This window comes from Octopus bimaculoides, chromosome 9 (genome assembly GCF_046866305.1).
Source record: "Octopus bimaculoides isolate indiv1 chromosome 9, ASM4686630v1, whole genome shotgun sequence".
Taxonomy (NCBI): Eukaryota; Metazoa; Mollusca; class Cephalopoda; order Octopoda; family Octopodidae; genus Octopus; species Octopus bimaculoides.
In genome coordinates, this window is record NC_142936.1 from 73,115,912 (window position 1) to 73,137,750 (window position 21,839).

Here is a 21,839-nt window from a genome sequence, read left to right on the forward strand (position 1 = left end):
TTCAAAATAACATTTTAAATAGAAATAAGTGAGATATTGGGTGAAAAATTAGCAAACCTCATTTGAATATCAGAGAAATATACCTAGTAGATATAGCAAAAAGGTTAGATATGTGTAAATATTGACAGATAATTACAAAATTTGTAATTTTTAAGTGATCTCATATGAGATCACTGGTAGGTAATGGGTTAACAGCCAATAACATTGGTTTCAGATTTAGGAACAAGGCCAACAGTTTCGGGGGCGGTGGTAAGTTGATAACGTAGACGCCAGTGTTCAACTGGTACTTATTTTATTGACTACGAAAGGCTAAAAGGCAAAGTCGACCTCGGTGCAATTTCATCTCAGAATGTGAAGCTAGAACAAATGCCGCTAAGCATTACATCCGGCATGGTACCAATTCTGCCTGCTCATCACTTTAACAGAGTATAATATTGATTTCAAATTTTGACCAAAGGCCAGCAATTTTAGGGGCAGAGTATGCTGATTATATTAACCCCCAGTAATTAACTGTCTTTTTTTTTCATTAACCCTGAAAGGCTGTATGGTGATGTTGACCTCAGTGGGATTCGAACTCAGAATCGGAAGATATGCCTCTAAGGATTTTGTCTGGCGCACTAATGATTCTGCCATCTCCATGCCTTAACAGCTAATAATATTAATTTAACACTAGCATCTTTAAAATCAGCACTATAACTGAGTGATTAGAGGATGTTGGACTCACGATGATAAGTTCGATTCCTGGACAGAGCGATCCGATGTGTCGTTGAGCACTTCATTTCACGTTGCGCCAGTCTACTCAGCTGAAATGAGTTCCCTCTCCCTCCTACCCTTTAGCTGTCACATTCTGGATGTCCTATCGCAGTCATGGGTGACATAACTATTTTATTCTAGCAACTTACAGTATTTATCATGTTTTTATTTTTTTTCAGTCCTCGCTATCAAGAAGGCAAAAGGAAAGCTTGATGACAGTGAAATAAATGGTACATGCATGGTAGATTAGAAAACCCAAAGGATCTTTTTTAAAACGGGGGCCACATTTTTCATTAATGTTTTACGTAGTGTTTTTGGTACCGAAAGACTTTCAAACTTCGTATACTTATCTATTTTGTGTTATAGAACAGAAAAATATTTTTGTATTCGAATTTATTTCATGTAAAAAATTGTCTTATTTCGATAATTTCAACCAATCACTGACGTCCATTCAGCCGATATACATTAAGTGCCGACTACATAAACAAACGATTCTTCGTTTTATTTGCTTTTTTCATTTTAAATTTGCTTTAACCCTAACCCTAACCCTAACCCTACGGTTAGGGTTAGGGTTAGAGTTAGGGTTAGGGTTAGGGTTAATTGTTTCAGAATCGTTTGTTTATGTAGTCGGCGCTTAATGTATATCGGCTGAATGGACGTCAGTGATTGGTTGAAATTACAGAAATACGACAACTTTAACATGGAATAATTTATGGATTTCTTTTTTTTTTAAGAAGACTAAGAGAAAAAGATGTTTTATATGACACATTCTACCAGTGTTCCAAGTTTCAAAGTGTTTCGTTAATGAAAAATGTGGCCCCCGTTTTAAAAAAGATCCAACCCAAATGCTACAAATATGTACCAGACTAAAAATAGTGTCTACTTAATTGGCACCGTCATAAACCGTCTAATAAGCATCTACACTATATTGTTTTACCATAATTTTAGAAAAAAAATGCATGTAAATCTTGAGAATAAATTCCGGGTTGAAAGGGTTAAATCGATTTCGGATCATAGCGAGACAATATCGATCCCCAGTATGGACTTTAATCTAGGAAAAAGTTCCCCTACGCTTAAGGGCTTAAAAGCTCTTGAAAGGGATCTTTGGAGACTAATGGAAGAAGTAAAATTCCGCAAAGAGAACCACTTCCAAAGATCTCTCAAAGAAATTTCAGTTGTGGAATTCCGACAAAGTAATTGTATCATCTGACAAAGCCAAGAACGGTAACTCTGTTGATAGGATTGCAAATATATTAATAAGGGTTCCAATTACTAGCCTTGTGTATTTACGAACTTAGTAACATTAGTAAGCGAATCTCTTTCTGGTCATCGGATGAGACGGCTTTTAACAATGTTTCTTTATACTATAACGACGCACTTGGGAATAGAAGATCCGTTGTGTTAATAGCAAAAATAATCCCGGGAGATCCTCCTGCCGAACTAGAACAAGGAAGGTTTTATGATTCAACACTAAATTTAATCTGAGTGTTAGGACTAATGCAGCTAGAGAATTCTAAAATTTAGTACCTAGATATTTCCCCAGGGACCATAAGTATTATAGAATTTTCAACAGAACTTTGAAGGTTAGCTATTCTTACTGCAAAAACTACTCCTCGTTCGCGCGCGTCTTTATATTTACACTGGCGTTTGTTATTTATATGCAGACACACATTTATAAAATTTAATATTACAAACTCTGCCCGGAAACACGCTGAGTATGTGTTTATTATTTATTTGCAAGCGCTTTAGCTCCATGAAAAAAGGAACCTCCGCCATAACATTTATAATGTGTTTATGATTACATACAATAAACATATTTAGTGTCGTTGTAAGTTTGGGACCATACTACAATGCATTGGTGTTTGAATTATGAATGGAAAAATATTTCTAGCTCTGCCTTGAAGGAAGCTTTACTTCTTGGACTCACATTGTTGTGCGCATCAAAGTTGATAAACCTCCGTTAACTGAACCGTATGCAGGTCCTTTCCGTTTTCTTTCACGCACGAATAAATATTTCACTATAGATCTTAATGGTCGTAAAGACACTTTATCAGTGGATAGACTAAAAAAGGCCTACATAGAGAAAACTGTCCTTGTTCCCATTGCAGACGACATACACACAGCATTACAAATACGGCCCGCATACCTACCTTCACATTCCATGACTACCATTGGGATTGATCAGATACCGGGCAGGGATTCTGGATTATTTTTCCGGTTTTTTTTAAATTTAATTTTTGAGAGCGGTCCGGTTCATTTTTAGTATTCTCGTTTGTGAGAGCAGTCGAGTTTATTTAAGATATTTTTATTTTAAAAATTATCTCCGACTAATCGTTGAGAGGACGTTAGTGTTGCCTTGGCGGAGGTTTGCGCTCTCTGAGTGCTCTTGCTATTATTATCATCATCATCATCATCATCATCATTATTATTATTATTATTATTATTATTATATGAAAATTCACAGCTTATTTTTCTGGGTATGATGGAAAGTGTCAGCTGTCCACAGCCAGCAGATTAAGGTGACACTTGTTTACGGCTCATACATCAAGAACTCTGCGAAGAATTCTTGCTATGTCGATTATTATGCATGTTCTTTCTTTTTTATTCACTACAACAACTTCCGGTTTCTTATGTCCGGTCAGGTGATCGCACTGGATCATTGTATCCCACAGGGTTTTGCAATTCTCATTGTCGGTGACTCCTTCTGGGGTTTGCTCATACGATATCTTTGCTCTTTGTAGGCCGTGATTTCCACAGAGCTCCCAATGGATCATTCTTGCCACATTGTAATGGCGTCTTTTATATTCGCGTTGTGCCAATTTCGGGCACTCGTTAACGATGTGCCATATTGTCTCACCCCTCTCACAACATATTCTATATTTGTTGCTGTCGGTAGTGTTGTCTATTCTGCATTTCACATAGTTGGTCCTTAACGCTTGTTCTTGAGCTGCGCATATGAGTTCTTCTGTCTCTATCTTCAGTTCACTCCTCCTCATCCATAGCCACCGGTCCTCTGCATCTGTCTTGGCGTTCGTAAGTCTTGCAAACTGACCGTACAATCTTTTTTCCTTCCTTGCTTTTTCCTGTTTTTGTCCATTTCTTGTTAAAATTTTTCTTTCATTACACAATTTTCAGTTTTGACGACGCCGGCCTTCTTCGTGTGTTTCAACAACGGCTCCGCGGCATTTCTTATATACCACCACCTCCTCCTCCTCCTCCTCCTCCTCCTCCTCCTACTACTACTACTACTACTGCTTCTGCTGCTGCTGCTGCTACTACTACTACTACTACTACTACTACTACTACTACTACTACTACTACTACTACTACTATCTACCTACATATATATAGAAAGAGAGAGCAGACAGCAATGTTTTATTCTTCTTATCTGTAAGTACGCACTCAATATATATACGCAGTCAACACACTCTATATATGTATGTATGTATGCATGTGCGTACGTACGTACATACACACATTTCATCTTCTCTCCTTTCTTCCACTCTTCATTATCTATCTATCTATCTATCTATCTATCTATCTTTATACATACACATTGAGAAAGGGGGGAAAGAGATAGATAGACAGATAAATACAACACACACATACATGCTCACACACACATACACCCTCATGCACACACATACAGTTGCTCCCTCACACACACACGCACCACAATGACAACTCAAACACAAACATACTTAGAGACACACACAAACTCACGTACACACATATAACACCCCCACCAACACACAACACAAATAAACATACGTACACATACAGACATACACATACATATGAACCATCACACACACATACGGTTGCTTACACACACACACACACACACCACAATGGGTATTTAAAACAACACACTCACTCAGACACAGAGAGAGACACACACACACTCACGTATACACACACTCCCACATTCACACAAAACACTCCCACACACACACACAGATGCACACATACATACACACACAGACGCACACATATGTACACACCCTCACATATACATACGGTTGCGCTCTCTCTCACACACACACATCACAAGGACGATTAAAACAACACATACATACTCAGAAAAATAGATATACGCACAGTCTCACGTACACACACCTAACATCCCCACCGACACAAAAAACACACAAACACACATACACACGCACTCACAAACGCACTCACGCACACACACGAACAAACACATATACACATACACACACATGCGCACACACAACACCCTAACAAATATTAATCACACACATACACACTCACACAAACGTGCACACACATACACACACCATCCTACCATAGATAAAAAAACACACATACTCACATACTCATATACACATGCCACACACGCACACATACAGACATAGACATACACATACATATGAACCATCACACACATACGTTTGCTTACACACACACACACACACACACACACAAGGTATTTAAAACAACACACCCACTCAGACAGAGAGACACACACACACTCCCACACTCACACAAAACACTCCCACGCACACACACAGATGCACACATACATACACACACATACGCACACATACGTACACACCCTCACACATACATACGGTTGCTCTCACACACACACACACACACACCCGCACCCACACCCACACACACGGACACAAACACACATATATACACACACATAGAGATGTGCACAAAACCAGTCCCAAAAACCAGTGAACCATGACAGACTGTCACAGACCAACCAAAAATAAAAAAATCTTCTTTAACTCTTCTTCCCTCCCACCCCAGCTAGCCAGTCATACTGTCTCTTAAGACAGTAAAACATTCCTTCAATATACACAAGAGAAAAAGGCCAGGTCAGTTCCTTCTCAATTTTATTCGATTGTCAAAGAATATGTATAAGAATATGTATATGTATTTTTCCATATGTGTATTTTCATACACTGTTTTTAACACTGTTTTTAACAATTTCACCTTAATATCAGAGAATGTGTGACAATCAGTATGTAACACTACAAAGTTCATACAAAGCTTTATACTTTAAATATATTTTATCATCAAAGAATGTATATATGCATTTTAATACTCAGACTGTTTTTTAACATTTTTTATTATTCTCAAAGACTTTTGATAATCTTTTTCTAAAAAAGTGAAACCGGTTAAGTAAATAAATATTTTAAAAAAATAAGTGCATTTTCAAACCTTCTTTCATATATATATATATATATATATATATATATATATATATATATATATATATATATATATATATATATATATATATATATATATATATATATAGATAGATAGATAGATAGATAGATAGATAGATAGATAGATAGAATGTAGATAGAAAGAGAGGAGTAGAGAGCGAAAGAGAATGAAATGGCAGCTGGGAAGAAATCAAAGTTCACCAGTAGATTATATATGATTGCTAGAGATATATGTACTCTCATCATCATTGTCATGATCCCCACCACCACCACCACCCAGTGCCACCGTCGCCGTCTTCATCTTTTTAACATCTATAATGCGTTTTTTTGAACTGACATAAGTTTTCCAATGTTTTCAAGAACTGGGACACGTATGTTATTTACAAATAGCAGCAGTCGCAGCAGTAGTATTTTGGTCATAGATTATCGCTCTGATTATGTGGACATATGGTCAGAGCAATGACAAGACCATTCCGTATTTTCGTCTGTCAAAGACTAACATTGTCCAGTTCTTAGTTTCATTTAATTTGTTTTTGCTAAGTCAGTAGAATATTATTGTTGTGGCAATAGTGCTAGCTCTTTAGCAGTGGTTTCCAAACTTTTGGGGGCTTCCGCTCCTTTGGCACCCTGGTTACATTCCTAGTGCCCCCCCCCACTCACCACCACAAATATAGGCCACTTTCTACAGCAAATTCAAAAGAACAGTATTTCACAAACAAAATTTAACCCAATTAAACCATTATCTAGTTGTTTTTACCTCCATGACCCCATTTTGAGGGGGAAGGATGGTACCACTTTTGGAACCATTGCTTTATAGAGCATTTGGTTGCTGTTTCTAGCAGGTCACGTGAGCGCATAGAGCAGTGCTTTTCTATCGACCCGTTCTTTCATTGAAACTCTTTAACCTCACCTTGCTGTGATTCAATAAAATTTTATACAGCAAAAGATATTGCCGCCCACTGGCGTAGCTCGACCGTGTGTCACCCCGAGTGGCTCTTGAGTATGCCCCTTCTCATGCGCCTCCTTTCCTATACAAGTAAATACAGAAGACCCAAAAGTGTTGTTCTCATAAAAGCGTCGCCCAGTTTGGACCGCCCCTTTGACGTCCCCAACTGTGCTACTATCGCTACCAATAGACAGCTCGCCAACGGAAGAGTACTTCCACTTAAGTCATTTCATTAATATACTATAGAATGTTAAAACAACATTTTGACGATTCACGCAGTGCCAGTATTTTTTGAGATTGAAAGATTTAATTGATGCTATCGACGCAGTAATTGATTAGTACTTTATTTTATGGACTTCGAAAGGATGAAAATCAACGCTGACCTCGGCAGGATTTCAACTCAGAATGTAAAAAGCTGGAACAAATATCGCAAAACCTGACGTTCTCACGATTCTGCCAGCTCGCCGTATTAACAACAACAGTTTCAGATTTAGGCACAAGGCCACAGTACTTGTCTGGTACTTTATATTCAAATCCCGTCAAGGTCAGCTTTAACTTTCATCTTTCCGAGGTCGATAAAATAAAGTACCAAGGTCGATTTCATCGGCTGTTACTCTTGCCTGAAATTGCTAGACTTGTTTCTATGTTAGAAACAATTATCATTACTACCACGATTTTGTATGTTTAGCAATTGAACAGGCGGTAAGCTGGCAGAAGCATCAAACCGTTGAGAAAAGAGCTTTGTGGTATTTCTCCCGATTTTGAGCTCAAATTACAACGGTGTCAGCTTTGCCTTTTCATTCCTCGGGCATTGATGAAATATCGTACCAGTGAACAACCGGGAAACAATGGTATAGACTAACCCCTCCTCTCAAATTTGCTTGCCTTGTGCTAAATTTTGAAACCATTACTATTTTGTATTTTTAGCAAATATTAAGGCGGTCAGTTATCAGAGTCAGAGTCGTTAAGAGCCGCGGAAGAAATACTTCGCTTTATCTCTCCCGACTTTTTACGCTGTGAGTTCAAATCTCGTCAGGGCTCATTCTGCTTTTCATCCCTCTGGGGTCGATAAAATAAAGTACTAGTGAAGTATTAGGTTCGATGGTATCGATTAAATCCTCTCATTCAAAATTGCTGTGTGTCTTAATCAGAAACGGCTTCCAGCAATTAGAAACTAGGCTAAGTTCTAAAGTGATTGATACGTTATCTAGTTAGCTTTAACTGCGATAAAAGAGGATTACATTAGGTTTGTTATCAATCTACAATGTTTTGCTGAATATGTGTGTGCGTCTGTGTATACATACGCACACACACACACACATATACATACACATACACACACAATGCAACAAAAAAGAATTTTTCACATGTCATTGATTGACAAACGTTCAAAAAAAAAAAAAAGCACAGAACGCAGTTCTTAGGGAAAATACTAACTACATAAACGGTAAAACGTTATCTACTTACAGACCTAACTATCATGTAGTTACTTTCACAAGTACCATGCCAATGACTGTTTGAAATATGGGACGTTTTTCTGCCGCACTATGCAAGTATGTGTGTATATAAATATGTATGTATGTATGTATGTATGTATATGAATGACTTAAACACATTCTTGTGATATTGATTTCGCTTTGTAATAGCAACCAAGAGGACACTCAATTTATTCGGCGCAGAAAAGTATTTCGTTTAAACACGCGTAAATGTTCTTGTCTGTAATAAAGTTTCTAGTGAATTATATTTATACACACACGCACATGCGCGCGCGCGCGCACACAGAGTTTCCTGCACAGTATACAGTTATGCGTTTTTAAATACGATTAGTGTGTGTGTGTGGTTGTGTGTGTGTGTGTGTGTGGTTGTGTGTGTGTGTGGGTGGGTGTGTGTGTGTGTGTGTAGGGCTTCTGCTCCTCAAACTCCTAACTTTATTCCCTACACATGTTTGTAAGCTAACGAAGGCTCATTACATAATTTCTAGCTCCCTTGTCATTTAGTTTCTTATCTATCTATCTATCTATCTATCTATCTATCTATCTATATTTCTGCCTGTCTGTCTCTATGTAGTATGTATGTATGTATGTATGTATGTATGTATGTATGTAATAATACAAATAATATGGGAGTATATGCATATATACGTACATGTATGTACATACCTACATCTACATGTATACGTAGATGCATATCTGGGTACAGGACGTTACAAAAAACGTGGACAAAACGAGAAACAGAACATAAACAGAGCACAGAAAACACACAGACCACATAGAGAACATTTCCTTCTTCAGCTGCCACCATTCTAAAACTAAGCGTTTCGAAGAGTATGTATGTATGTATGTATGTATGTATGTATGTATGTATGTATGCATATTCTTTTCCTTTTTTTTATGTAGAGTAAATTTTGACTGGCCACCTATTTTGTAGCAAGGTTGTGAAGGAAAGCATCTTGTGTATCCTCTAAATCTTAAGAAGGTTCTGCAGATTTTTATCATTCCAGATATCGTCATCATTTGTAGCGTATGAATTAAGGATTTGCATTTTTCTCAAGAAGCCAACTTCAGCCATATTTTGCTTCAGACGGATTAGCATGTATCCCGTTGCTCCAATAATAATAATAATAATAATAATAATAATAATAGGTATGAAGCTGAAAGTATATCTTGGGTACTTAATTTGCAAATGTATGTATATATGTACGTGTGTGTGTATGTGTGTGAGAGAGAGCGTGTGTGCGTATGTTTGTATAGTTTTCAAACCACACAAAGTTGATATGAACTTTTTCCCGGGCTCCTAGCATGTATGTAGATGCATGTACTTTTAATGATACATATACGCAGGTATGAATACACGTACGTACCTCCGCAGCACCGCGCGCCTAATCTCAAATCTTCGTTCATCACGCGCTGATTAACACAGAAGTTTGGAAATCTCAACCCCAAAGTTATGCGTGTGTGTATGTGTGTGTGTGTGTATGTGTGCGTGTGTGTGTGTGCGTAAGGAGACCTTTACCCCCGATGTGGGTGAGAAACAAATGACCGATTTGATTGAGTCTCACACACTACGAACACACTATTTCTCTCTCTGTGTCTCTCTCCCTTTCTCTTCCTTACACACATTCTTTCTCTCTCTCTTTCTCTTACACACACACACACACACACACACTTTCTCTCTCTCTTTCTCTTACACACACACACACACACACATACACATACATACGACAGAGATAGCAAGCGAGATAGAAAGAGTAAGAGAATCAGTGATAATTTAGCTCCAACTTCTCTATTACTTCGTCAACAATAACAACAACGACCACGACGACAACAACAACAGCTTTTTTTCTTTTTAGTAAAGTACCTCAACAGTAGCGAAACATTGAACCAACGTCGGCAGACGATACAACCAATAAATTCAAGCGATACAACCAATAAAACAAATGTCGCTTCTAAAACCAGTCGCAAAGAACAAACGAATAAAACCAATATGGAGGTTGAAGCAATTCCGCTACGAAATCCTTCCAGCGATGTCGAGTGTCAAAATGTGGGAAACATTTCAAAAACTATGAATTGTCAAGGGAAGACGTAAGACTGACTTTTGACCTTCTTTCTCTCTCTCTCTCTCTCTCTCTCTCTCTCTCTCTCTCTCTCTCTCTCTCTCTCTCTCACTCTTTCTTTCTTTCTCTCTCTCTTTCTTTCCTTCTCTCTCTCTCTTCCTCTCTCTCCCTCTTTCTCTCTCTCCCTCTCTCTCACTCACTCTTTCTCCCTCTCTGTATGTATGTATGTATGTATGTATGTATGCATGTACTATATTGTATGTATGCATGTATGCGTGAGCTTGTATGCATGAATCTGTATGTATATTGTTTTATTCTTTTATTTGTTTCAATCATTTGACTGCGGCCATGCTGGAGCACAGCCTTGACGGATTTTAGTCGAACAAATCGACCCCCAAGACTTATTTTTTTAAGCCAAGTACTTATTCTATCAGTCTCCTTTGCCGAAGATATAAGAATATCTGAATGTTACTTCTTTAGTTTATTATTATTTTTGTTGCTTTAGGAAACCACCGCTGTCCATTGGTCAGAAAGTAGAGTTAGTTTTCGTAGTATTTTCTGGAAGTGTTTATGTCTGCAACGGTGGTACTCCAGTATGGCCGCAGTCAAATAACTGAAACAAAAGAATATATATGTAGTGGATCTTGCATGCATGAAGTGGATTCGATCCACCATAGCCAAAATTAAATCAACACTGCAACAGAACTTTTCCCATGGTGGAACAATGGTTTTTCTCTGACGGCAGTGTTGATTTAAATTTGGCTATGGTGGATCGAATCCACTTCATGCATGTAAGATCCACTACACACACACACACACACACACACACACACACACACACACATATATATATATATATATATATATAGTTTTAGGGTAAAGAACCAAGGTTCATGAACTCATCGATGAAAATCCACTGTGACATATAGAAAAAATTAAAAGCACAATAAATAAGTATAATATACTACAAAGTAAATATCATAAGATCAAGAAGGTGGCTAGACGCAATTCAAAGCCAAAAAGGAAAATCTGTATATACTGACAGGGTAGAATTTAGCTTCACCACCAGTGATAGAGTAAGTATTACTGAGGAGCATTAAATTTCATGCGAAACTGGCATGCCAATCTAATGCCTCTCAATTGTAGTGGGAAGGTTGTCTCCCTTGTTAGTGAATAGAAAATGTGCTTTTGTCGCTAAAGAGTTCTTTGATTCTTATTTCAAGCAATGCTGGTGCTCGCTGCACCCTTCGTGACATTTTAGTGATGATGAATTGTGTGTGTGTGTGTGTGTGTGTCCTCCACCACCGCTTGACAACCGGTTAGGCAGAAAGATACCGATAGAATAAGTACCAGGCTTACAAAAATAAGTCTTGGGGATGATTTGTTCGACTAAAACCCTTCAAGGTGGTGCCCCAGCATAGCTGCAGTCAAATGACTGAAAGAAGTAAACGATAATAGAAAGATTATATATATATATATATATATATATATATATATAGTGTAGTATATTGCCACTTAAGTGTGGCTGACCCCTAGGGGTGGATGTTACTGTTGCTTTTAGCCCCAGGAGGACATCTCCTCCAGCTGGCTTATCGACACACGACTGTGTCCTGTTTGCCAAGGGAAGTTATCCCTCTCACCTCGATCTGCAGCACGAACGTATCCAGATTTCAGGGTTATTTCCCTTCGTCGGCGCCCGATAGCTGCTGACCTTGGCGAGAGAGACAAAAACCTGGCAATCTTATATCTTCTTTTCCAGTGAAATTCTTCACTGATATCGAAAAGGTGAAAACAAGCAATGTTAATTCTCTAAATGAAGTATTAACAGTAACTGCACGATAAAGTGTAGTATATTGCCACTTAAGTGTGGCTGACCCCTAGGGGTGGATGTTACTGTTGCTTTTAGCCCCAGGAGGACATCTCCTCCAGCTGGCTTATCGACACACGACTGTGTCCTGTTTGCCAAGGGAAGTTATCCCTCTCACCTCGATCTGCAGCACGAACGTATCCGGATTTCAGGGTTATTTCCCTTCGTCGGCGCCCGATAGCTGCTGACCTTGGCGAGAGAGACAAAAACCTGGCAATCTTATATCTTCTTTTCCAGTGAAATTCTTCACTGATATCGAAAAGGTGAAAACAAGCAATGTTAATTCTCTAAATGAAGTATTAACAGTAACTGCACGATAAAGTGTAGTATATTGCCATTTAAGTGTGGCTGACCCCTAGGGGTGGATGTTACTGTTGCTTTTATATATATATATATATATATATATATATATATATATATATATATATATATAGAGAGAGAGAGAGAGAGAGAGATAGATAGATAGATAGGTAGATAGACAGATAGATAGATAGACAGACAGACAAACAGACAGACAGACAGATATATATAAACAACAAATAATTGCAATAAATTACCGAATGTAATAGTAAAAATATATATGTATTGAAACAAAATTGTGACATAATTTTATAAAAATATCTTAATGTTATTTATTTAGTTTATTATTATTTTTGTTGTTTTAGGAAACCACCACTGTCCATTGGTCAGAAAGTAGAGTTAGTTTTCGTAATATTTTCTGGTTTTGTCATCAATTTTATGGTGTTTGGCTTTAGTGCCAGCCTCTCGGTGTATTTCGTAAAATATAAACGGGCCTTTCCGATGCATTATGAATTGGTTTTATTAACAATATTTCTGGAAACAGGTATTTTCTCTATTGTAGGTAAGTGAACGTCTTTTTATTAATTTTTTCTTCTCCCATTAGTGGTTCCTTTACAGTGATTTATAAAAGTGTGGCCAAGTATCTTTTGCCATAGTCTTGAAGGTATTCAAGTTTTGTGAATGAAAATAGGTAAACATAAAACGGTATGAAAACCCATTGAATGGATCAAAACACAATAAAAACTATCAACACATTTAACAGGCGCAGGAGTGGCTGTGTTGTAAGTAGCTTGCTTACCAACCGCATGGTCTCGGGTTCAGTCCCACTGCGTTGTACCTTGGGCAAGTGTCTTCTACTATAGCCTCGGGCCGACCAAAGCCTTATGAGTGGATTTGGTAGACGGAAACTGAAAGAAGCCCTTCGTATATATGTATATGTATATATATACATGTGTGTGTGTGTGTTTGTGTTTGTCCCCCCCCCCCCAACATCGCTTGACAACTGATGCTGGTGTGTTTACGTCCCCGTAACTTAGCGGTTCGGCAAAAGTGACCGATAGAATAAGTACTAGGCTTCCAAAGAATAAGTCCTGGGGTCGATTTGCTCGACTAAAGGCGGTGCTCCAGCATGACCACAGTCAAAAGACTGAAACAAGTAAAAGAGTAAAAGAGAGAGAATGGAAATTCTTTTTAAGAGAAGACATGTAATTTATGCACAACAGAAACCTACGAAACCCTATTGGTACAAGCATAAAATTTACAACACTTTCCCATATTTTAATGATGAAAAATACCCTGATAGACAAAGTTATAATTTTTTATCAACTTTTTATTAGCTCTTATCCGATCTCACCACCCTTGAAAAGTAATACCTATAAAATTTCTACGCAAATACGTTTTGCATAATTCTTTTGTGTACATACACACATCATTTGAGATCCATTTATGCATAAAAGTATTTGTATATGTAGACTTAGAGTAGTTTTAAAACTCAACTTTCATCTTTAAATTGTTACATATTGTTAATTATTTTAATATTTTATTAACTTAAAATATTCTTAATACCTTATATTCTTGTATCATATTCTTTTTATACTGTTGATATATTTTTATCTTGTAAAATGTAATCGATATTAGTGGACAAAGAAAGAGTTTATTACATCATTAATGACCAGTTACATTTGTTTCTCTGCTAACTCTAATTTTAACACCAATTCACACAAAAGTTCCATGCAAAATGTTGCGTAATATTTCCGATTTTAAACATTAGAGTGACACTTCATCATACCTTATCTATTTCATGACTTGTCTGTCACTTCACAAGTTTATTTTTATTTTCATCTTTATTTATACTTCTTGTTTCTTCTCAAATACAAAATACAGCGTTTAGCAGAAGAACATTATAAGAGCGCATCTTTTTTTATGCAAGCCTAATGAAGTGCCACTTTAATATTTAGAATTGCAAATATTGCGTGTATTTTCACATGGAACTTTTGCGTAAACTGGACTCAAAAACAGAATTGGTAGGGAAACAAATGAAACTAGTCGTGATATATTATTATTATTATTATTATTATTATTACTATTATTTTCGCAGGTATGCTGGCAGGAATGTTCCTCCACAAATTCGGAGTACGAGCCACAGCAGTTTTGGGAAGCGTTCTGCTCAGCTTAGGAGTCGGTGCCTCTTGTTTTGCACCCAACATCATATTTCTTATGTGTTTCTTTGGAATTGTAAGCGGTAAGTACAGCGTGACACATACACATGCACACACACACATCTGCTCACCCCACGCCTCGCACACGCACGCACACTCAAACACACACACACACACACACACACACACACACACACACACGTATAGGCGAATACTTACAGAATTGAAAACCAGAATTGAATAAGCAGTTAAGTTTAGAAGGAGTGTGTATATATATATATATATATATATATATATATATATATATATATATATATATATATGCACAAACACGCGCGGGCGCGTAAGTCGCCTAGAAGTTCATAAGTCAGGAAAAATATGCATTCGTATATCTGTCAATAGAATGGGTATATTATCCGAAGTGTACAATATTGTTTTCTACTCTAGGCACAAGGCCCGAAATTTTTGGGGAAGGGACCAGTCGATTAGATCGACCCCACTACGCAACTGGTACTTAATTTATCGACCCCAAAACGATGAAAGGCAAAATTGACCTCGGCGGAATTTGAACTTAGAACGTAAAGACACGAAATACCGCTAAGCATTTCGCCCGGCGTTTTAACGTTACTGCCAGCTCGCCGCCTTCTGAAGTATTATATATCCATCACGGCTGATCGTGGGGTTGCCAACAGCATCCTGCTAGATAATGTTGCTCACTGTCGCTTCTTCACGTTGAAACCATTCAATAACATACCAGAGTGAAGTATGGTAGTGACCAACGAGGTAGAAGAATTTATTATTCTACCCTTCGCAGATGTTGTTGGAACGAGCGTTGCTGTTCATGGTGGCGTCATGCATATTCCATAGGTGAGGGGGAAAACATAGGTGGAATGTGACACATTCTCAGAGGCATCAGGGCATCAGGGCATCACTGGACATGGCAATTGGCTGCTGAATCAGTCAAAAGGAGCCACTAACATAAGTAAAATCGAAGTACATGTGCAAGTCCTCGGCTTCAGGTCGATCCTATGGAATGACAGTTTTGAAGTATCCCATACCTTCATTAACGTCTTCTAGGGGCAAAAAAACTAGAGCATCAATCATGCCACAAAACAAACGAAACTCAGCATTGGTATTATACTGTGTTCCCAAACCCAGTTCCTGGATCTTACGTCAAATGGACTGCGTAAGATGATAGAGACAACCTTTGCTCTGTACGTCGCGGCCAAACACTGCAAGAACAGCTCTCAAGTACACTATCTTCAAAGTCAGTCAGTCAACACGGTTTTCACATTAATAGAATAGCTTAGATTTTCACACTTATCAACTACAGCCTGAAAGAGTTCTTCGAAGGTGGCACGAGTTTTGTTTGGAAGAAGAGCGTACACTGAAGTAACAGCTGAATCACCGAAAGGGACACGGATGACATAGATCTGTTTGAAAATAGTTGGAGCCATAGCAACGTTGCCATCTATATATAGAGTATCAGCACCAGTAAAGAGTTTGAGGCCATCACTGGTACCAAACACTAGAATACGGTTGTGTGCATTTGGTCCGTTATTGTAGAGTAAAACCTCCACTGGATTAGGGCCAACTGAGTATAGTCAGTAGAAAGTTTACCTAGACCTTTTAGCAAACGTGGTACAGGAGGAGTAGGTCGTTGGTTGCGCAGAGTTCGTAACTCATTAATTAACATCAGTTCTGCATATTCCTTTACAGAGACTGATTGATATGTTAACCTTAAAAAAGTGAGAATTCGATTGTTAACCTTTCTATTAAAGACGCAGAAACAGTGCTAACGTGTCCTGTTTTTTTTTTGTTTCTTTTTTTTCCGTGACTTTTTTTTTACCTGGATTCGCATGCATACACATATACACCCATGTGTGTGTGTGTGTGTGTGTGCGTGCGTGTGTCTGTGTTTGTATTTGATTGCTTGTGTCTCATATTCTAGAAGTTCGACATACATAACAGAGATCGATAAAATACGTACTGGGGTCGATATAACCGACTGAACACTTGAAAGCGACGTTCCAGCTTGGTTACGGTTCATTGTGTGAAAGCAGTGTGAAAGAATAGAAGAATAAAAACATTATATACTTCCATTTTAGTTCAATAAAACTGCTAATGCTCTCGGGAAATGACTGAATCCTACAACTCCACCATTTTACTTTTCTCTAAAAAGAATATTGCACCGTTTGCGTTTGATAAAATGAAATTTAAAATATTTCGTATGTCCCTAAAAAGAATATTACACTCTTTGTGCTTGCTGAAAAGAAACATTCAAAAAAGAATACTGTACTCTTTGTGCTTAGTGTTTGTATCCCTTCCAAAATAAAAAAAATATATATTGTACCCTTTGTGCTTGGTGAAGCTAATATATTTGATATCTCTTCAAAACAAAATTGCATCCTTTGTGTTAGGCGAAACGAAACTAATGTATTTTGTATCTCTCTAAAAAAAGAGTATTGTACCTTTTGCCCTTGGAGAAACGAACCTAATATATATCATATCTTCTCTGTTTTCAGGTTTTGGGTCTTCGTTTCTATTTTTCTCGATGAATGTGGGTGTTGCTTCGTATCTGGAAAATTCTGGTCGACATTTTATGCCTTTAGTAGATATGGGAGGATCAGCTGGTGGCATAGTTTGCCCGCCTTTGATTTCTTATTTAATCGATTTCTACGGTTGGCGGGGAAGCCTATTGATATTTTCCGCCATTGCCTTAAATTCTTTACCTTGCGGCTTAATGTATTCCATTAAGAATAGAAACGACCTTCACTCGACAGTGGACAACAACGATAAAAATTCAAAACAACGCCAAGATTCATATGGAGAAAAGGACATCGACTGTATTTACAGACTGTTATCCACCGACATCGAAGAAGCGGGAAAAACGGATAGTTGGTACGTTGAACAAAACAGCGAGCAACTTCCGCTTCAATCCAACAACAGTCACTGTGCAGAAGAAACGGGTGATTTAGCAAGAAACGAAACGTCATCAGATCACTGCTTGGCTACTACACCAGCCATAGACGATAGCTCATCACTGAACCGTGAACACTCGAAAACTAACGACCAAGTAGAAGATACTAAAAATACAACCAGTGAAATTAGTCAAAAAGCTCTATTTCTCTCGATTTTTTCCAATAAAGATTTTCTTTTATTTGTCTTAACTATGACAGTTGTAGTCAGTTCAGAACTCACATTATCAGCAATGACATCCGATTTCTTCGTCAGCAAAGGTACGACTCGCTCAGAAGCTGCACAAATTTATGGAATCGGTTTTACTGGTGAAATTATAGCCCACATTTCTAGTACATGGATGCTTTATAAAAACAAAACGCTAAGTTTACTTATTTTTTGCATATCTGCTATATTAAGTGGAGCTTTTGTCACGATATATCCTTCCATTCCTACTATGACATCACTGTCATCTGCTGGATGGGCAATATTTTTAACAATATGTGAAATGACTGCCCACGGACATTACCAGGCTGTATGCATCCTTGTTATTTTGGAATTTTTCGATGAGAAGCGATATCCTTTTGCCATAGGTTTCACTATGACAGTTTCGGGAATTTTCGTTCCCATTTTCGGATACATATTTGGTAAAGTAATCCCGTTTATTGCATATTTTTTTTCCTCATTACTATTTCAATGTATGGAATTATTTTTTTACTTTAATATTTGAGACATATGTACTGCTCTATCTTCTTTCAGTATTTCAACTTTTTTCCTTACTTCGTAACCCACTTCTCTCTCACTCTTCTCTGACTATCTGTTTCTGTTCGCTTTTCTCCCCCCCCCACTTTTGTCTGACTATCTCTGTTCGTTTACCCCTCCGTTCCTCCCTCCCTCCCTCTCTTTTGCATTGATCCATGAATTAACTTACTCAGAGATTGAAGTTATACTCTCTAAGTAAATTATTACATTTAACCCTTGACTTAACTCTTATATTCACTATTCATTGGTTCCGTGAATTCAGTGTCAAAGACAGTAGTTTCGCTAGTGAGCTTGTGTGTGTGTGTGTATGTGTGTGTGTGTGTGTGTGTGTGTGCGTGCGCGCGCGCGTGCGTATACGTGTGTATATATATCTGTAGTAATCCATGTCTCTTTCTTTCTCTCTTCTATGCGCGCGTGTGTGTGGTTATGTTTGTATTTATCTATTTACACACACATACACTCACTCTCTCTGTCTGTCTATCTATCTATCTATCTATACATAAACATACACTCTTTCCCTCCTTTCTCTCTTTATCTCTTGCCTGTCACACCCTGTACATTCCTCTCGATTTCCAATTTGCCTCACAGTCGCACCTACTCACAGATATTCAGATCCAGGCTTTCTTTACACACACACTAACACCTCTAACCCGTACACCCGCTAACCTACGCCCCAATACTTCCTCACTTCCACTCTTCCACACACATACATCATCTCAGAAAAACATACACACTACTTTCCTATATTCCAGACACAGATACACTCCCATACTTGCACATACACATTCACCTCCTTCTTAACGCATTCCATAGATCCACAATCCCACTTGTTTCTTAACCCCTCTTTCGTTTCTTCTTTTTTCTCGCCGACAATTCCCTCTTCTTTTTTTTCTGATGATTGACTAATATCCGAAACGTCCCTTTCTCTATTAAAGCGTTACGATAATACTGTAATTGCTTAAACATTGTCCCACCGGTGTTGGTCTTTTTTTTATTATTATTCATTACATTTAAATTTGTGCGTGTGCATTTGTATATGTGTGTGTGCGTGTGCATATGCATATGTGTGTGTGTGTGCGTCTGTGTCTCTGTGTGTACATATATGTATGTGCATATGCACATGTATATAGTATGCATATATATGTGTGCAGCAAGATACAAGATCATTCTACAGGGTGTCCACAAAATCTGGGTACATGGAGATTAATACATACTTTAAGAAATTATCATTTCTTATATTTAATTGTTTATGTTATGATTTTATTTACTCCATGTACCCACGTGGGGATTAATACATACTTTAAGAAATTATTATTTCTTATATTTAATTGTTTATGTTATGATTTTATTTACTCCATCTACCCAGACTTTGTGGACACCCTGTAGAATTAGTTTTCAAAATCTAATTCCTATGGTGATGATGATGATGATGATGATGATGATGTTGATGATAAACTCTTCTGCATTTCTAAACCCTGAATTTTAATTTCATCGTTTTCCAGGTATTATCACCCAATACAACAACAACGACTACACCGTCAGCTTTTATCTTCTGGGCTCCTTAATTGTGGTCTTTACTTTGCCAACATTTATACGTTTTCTTGTTAAACGAGAAAAGTCTAAGAGAAAAGAAACCCATCAAAAGAACTTAGAAATAAATTTAAAAGACTCTTAAATTCAAAAGACGTTTGACTAACTTTCACTTTTCAAGAAGAGAAAAATAATCTGCTGATGCAGTCTTCTTATCTCACAGTTCGTCCTTGGAAATCTTGTCAGAATACGAAAGTTGTGCAAAAAGTTTGTCTTGAAGAGCAGCACAGGAAAAAACGTAAAAACAAAAATGATAATTTATTAAAAAAAGTAAGGCTTATTTTTTAATTTATTCGCTTTGTAAGCTCTTATAAAAGAAACTGTGAATGCGAAACGAATGAGAGAGAGAGAGAGAGAGAGAGAGAGAGGGAGAGAGAGAGGGAGAGAGAGGGAGAGAGAGAGAGTACGAAACGGCTACAGACAACGAACACACGATAATACGGCTTCTCAAAGAAACAAACTATGGAAGGATAAAAGGGAATGAATTAGCTCGAGAATGTCTACATATATGTGATTGATATATTTTAATGCCTGAAAGAATTATTTGAATGTATGTGATGTATCGTGAAGATGTGCCTGAAGGTAAACATTTTTGTACAGTTAATATGGTTTCTTTGTGAATCAATTTATAAAATTATTTATTTATATATTTTAATAAAACAGGAGAATACGGGGAAACTAATGCTGTTCAGCTTTGGCAAAGAAGTTATAGAAATATATTAAACAATCGATTAAATTATATATCACGAGGAAGAAGAAAAAAAAGCTTACGTTTTTCGAAGACAGAAAATAATAAAGCAAATCACTGATGTACGAATTACGAGTTTTATTTCATTGCTATTATGTATAAGAGAGCATAGTTGATAGTATATATGTGTTAGATGCTATTATATACAACAGTCATGGGCAGACCGTAGCCCACAGGGCTTTCTGAATGGCACGCCAACGAAAGCTTACTCTGAATCTTTTTAGTAGGGCGGTCCGCCGGATGCGAATTTTTTTCCGGACTCCAGTTATGAACTCATTTGCATACAGCTAATCAGAGCTCGACTATCAAACTAATTTATGAGCGCATAACAAGTGATGAGCGATAAGATAAGGTCACTTGGTTAAGGAATGACCATGCTTCATTTCACTTTTAAGAATGCTTGTTGTTCTTGTTCTTGTTTCAACCATGGCTGCCCCTGCGTGGTTATTTGTGTTGTTTACTTTGTAAAACAGTAAGAGGAGAGGGTTGCTAGCACATCACCCTCTACCTACATTTCCACATCCATATCTCACCTAACAAAATCCGATAATAGGTATAGATGCAAATCTATCTAATTACTTGTCTCCTAAAATCAGGCATATCTTGGCGATCGGTCGACTGACAACACCGTCCTTTGTCTTGAGCTTACTTGGTAGAGTGTGTTTGTTAACTTGACAAGGTTAAGGTGAGCTCTGAGTGGCTGGATGCAAATGAGTTCATTACTGGGGTCTGGAACTCTCGTGGGAAAAATTTTCGCCCACCGGATTGTGGCCCATGTCTCATACGGCCCGCTTCTAGGTAAAGGTTACCCATGCCTTGTATACAGTATTAAGACAGGAGCTGGTAGAATCGTTACAGTGGGGTGTCGGAAAAATGCTTTGTGGTATTTGTTCCGACTCTTCAATTTCTGAGTTCAAATCAGTTTTACTTTTCATCCTTTCGGGGGTCGATGACATAAAGTACCAATCTAATATCGGAGTCGATGGTATCGAT

The 21,839-nt window shown here is 37.7% G+C and overlaps 1 protein-coding gene across 3 annotated transcripts; it reads left to right on the forward strand.

Moving 5' to 3' along the window:
* Positions 1-4,089: 4,089 nt before the first annotated feature.
* Positions 4,090-20,915, forward strand: LOC106869094 (putative monocarboxylate transporter 5). Of its 3 annotated transcripts, none has more exons than XM_014914623.3 (7): positions 4,090-4,143; positions 10,259-10,490; positions 12,995-13,191; positions 14,728-14,871; positions 17,314-18,393; positions 20,011-20,368; positions 20,762-20,915. In XM_014914623.3, the coding sequence occupies exons 2-6, from the start codon at positions 10,393-10,395 to the stop codon at positions 20,181-20,183; spliced, it is 1,692 nt and encodes a 563-aa protein (XP_014770109.2). In that variant the 5' UTR covers positions 4,090-4,143; positions 10,259-10,392; the 3' UTR covers positions 20,184-20,368; positions 20,762-20,915. The 3 variants fall into 3 exon arrangements, with proteins under 3 accessions (XP_014770109.2, XP_089213834.1, XP_014770112.2); XM_089357708.1 differs by lacking the exon at positions 4,090-4,143 and adding an exon at positions 4,214-5,606; XM_014914626.3 differs by lacking the exon at positions 4,090-4,143 and having other exon boundaries at positions 10,404-10,490; positions 12,995-13,027.
* Positions 20,916-21,839: the final 924 nt, after the last annotated feature.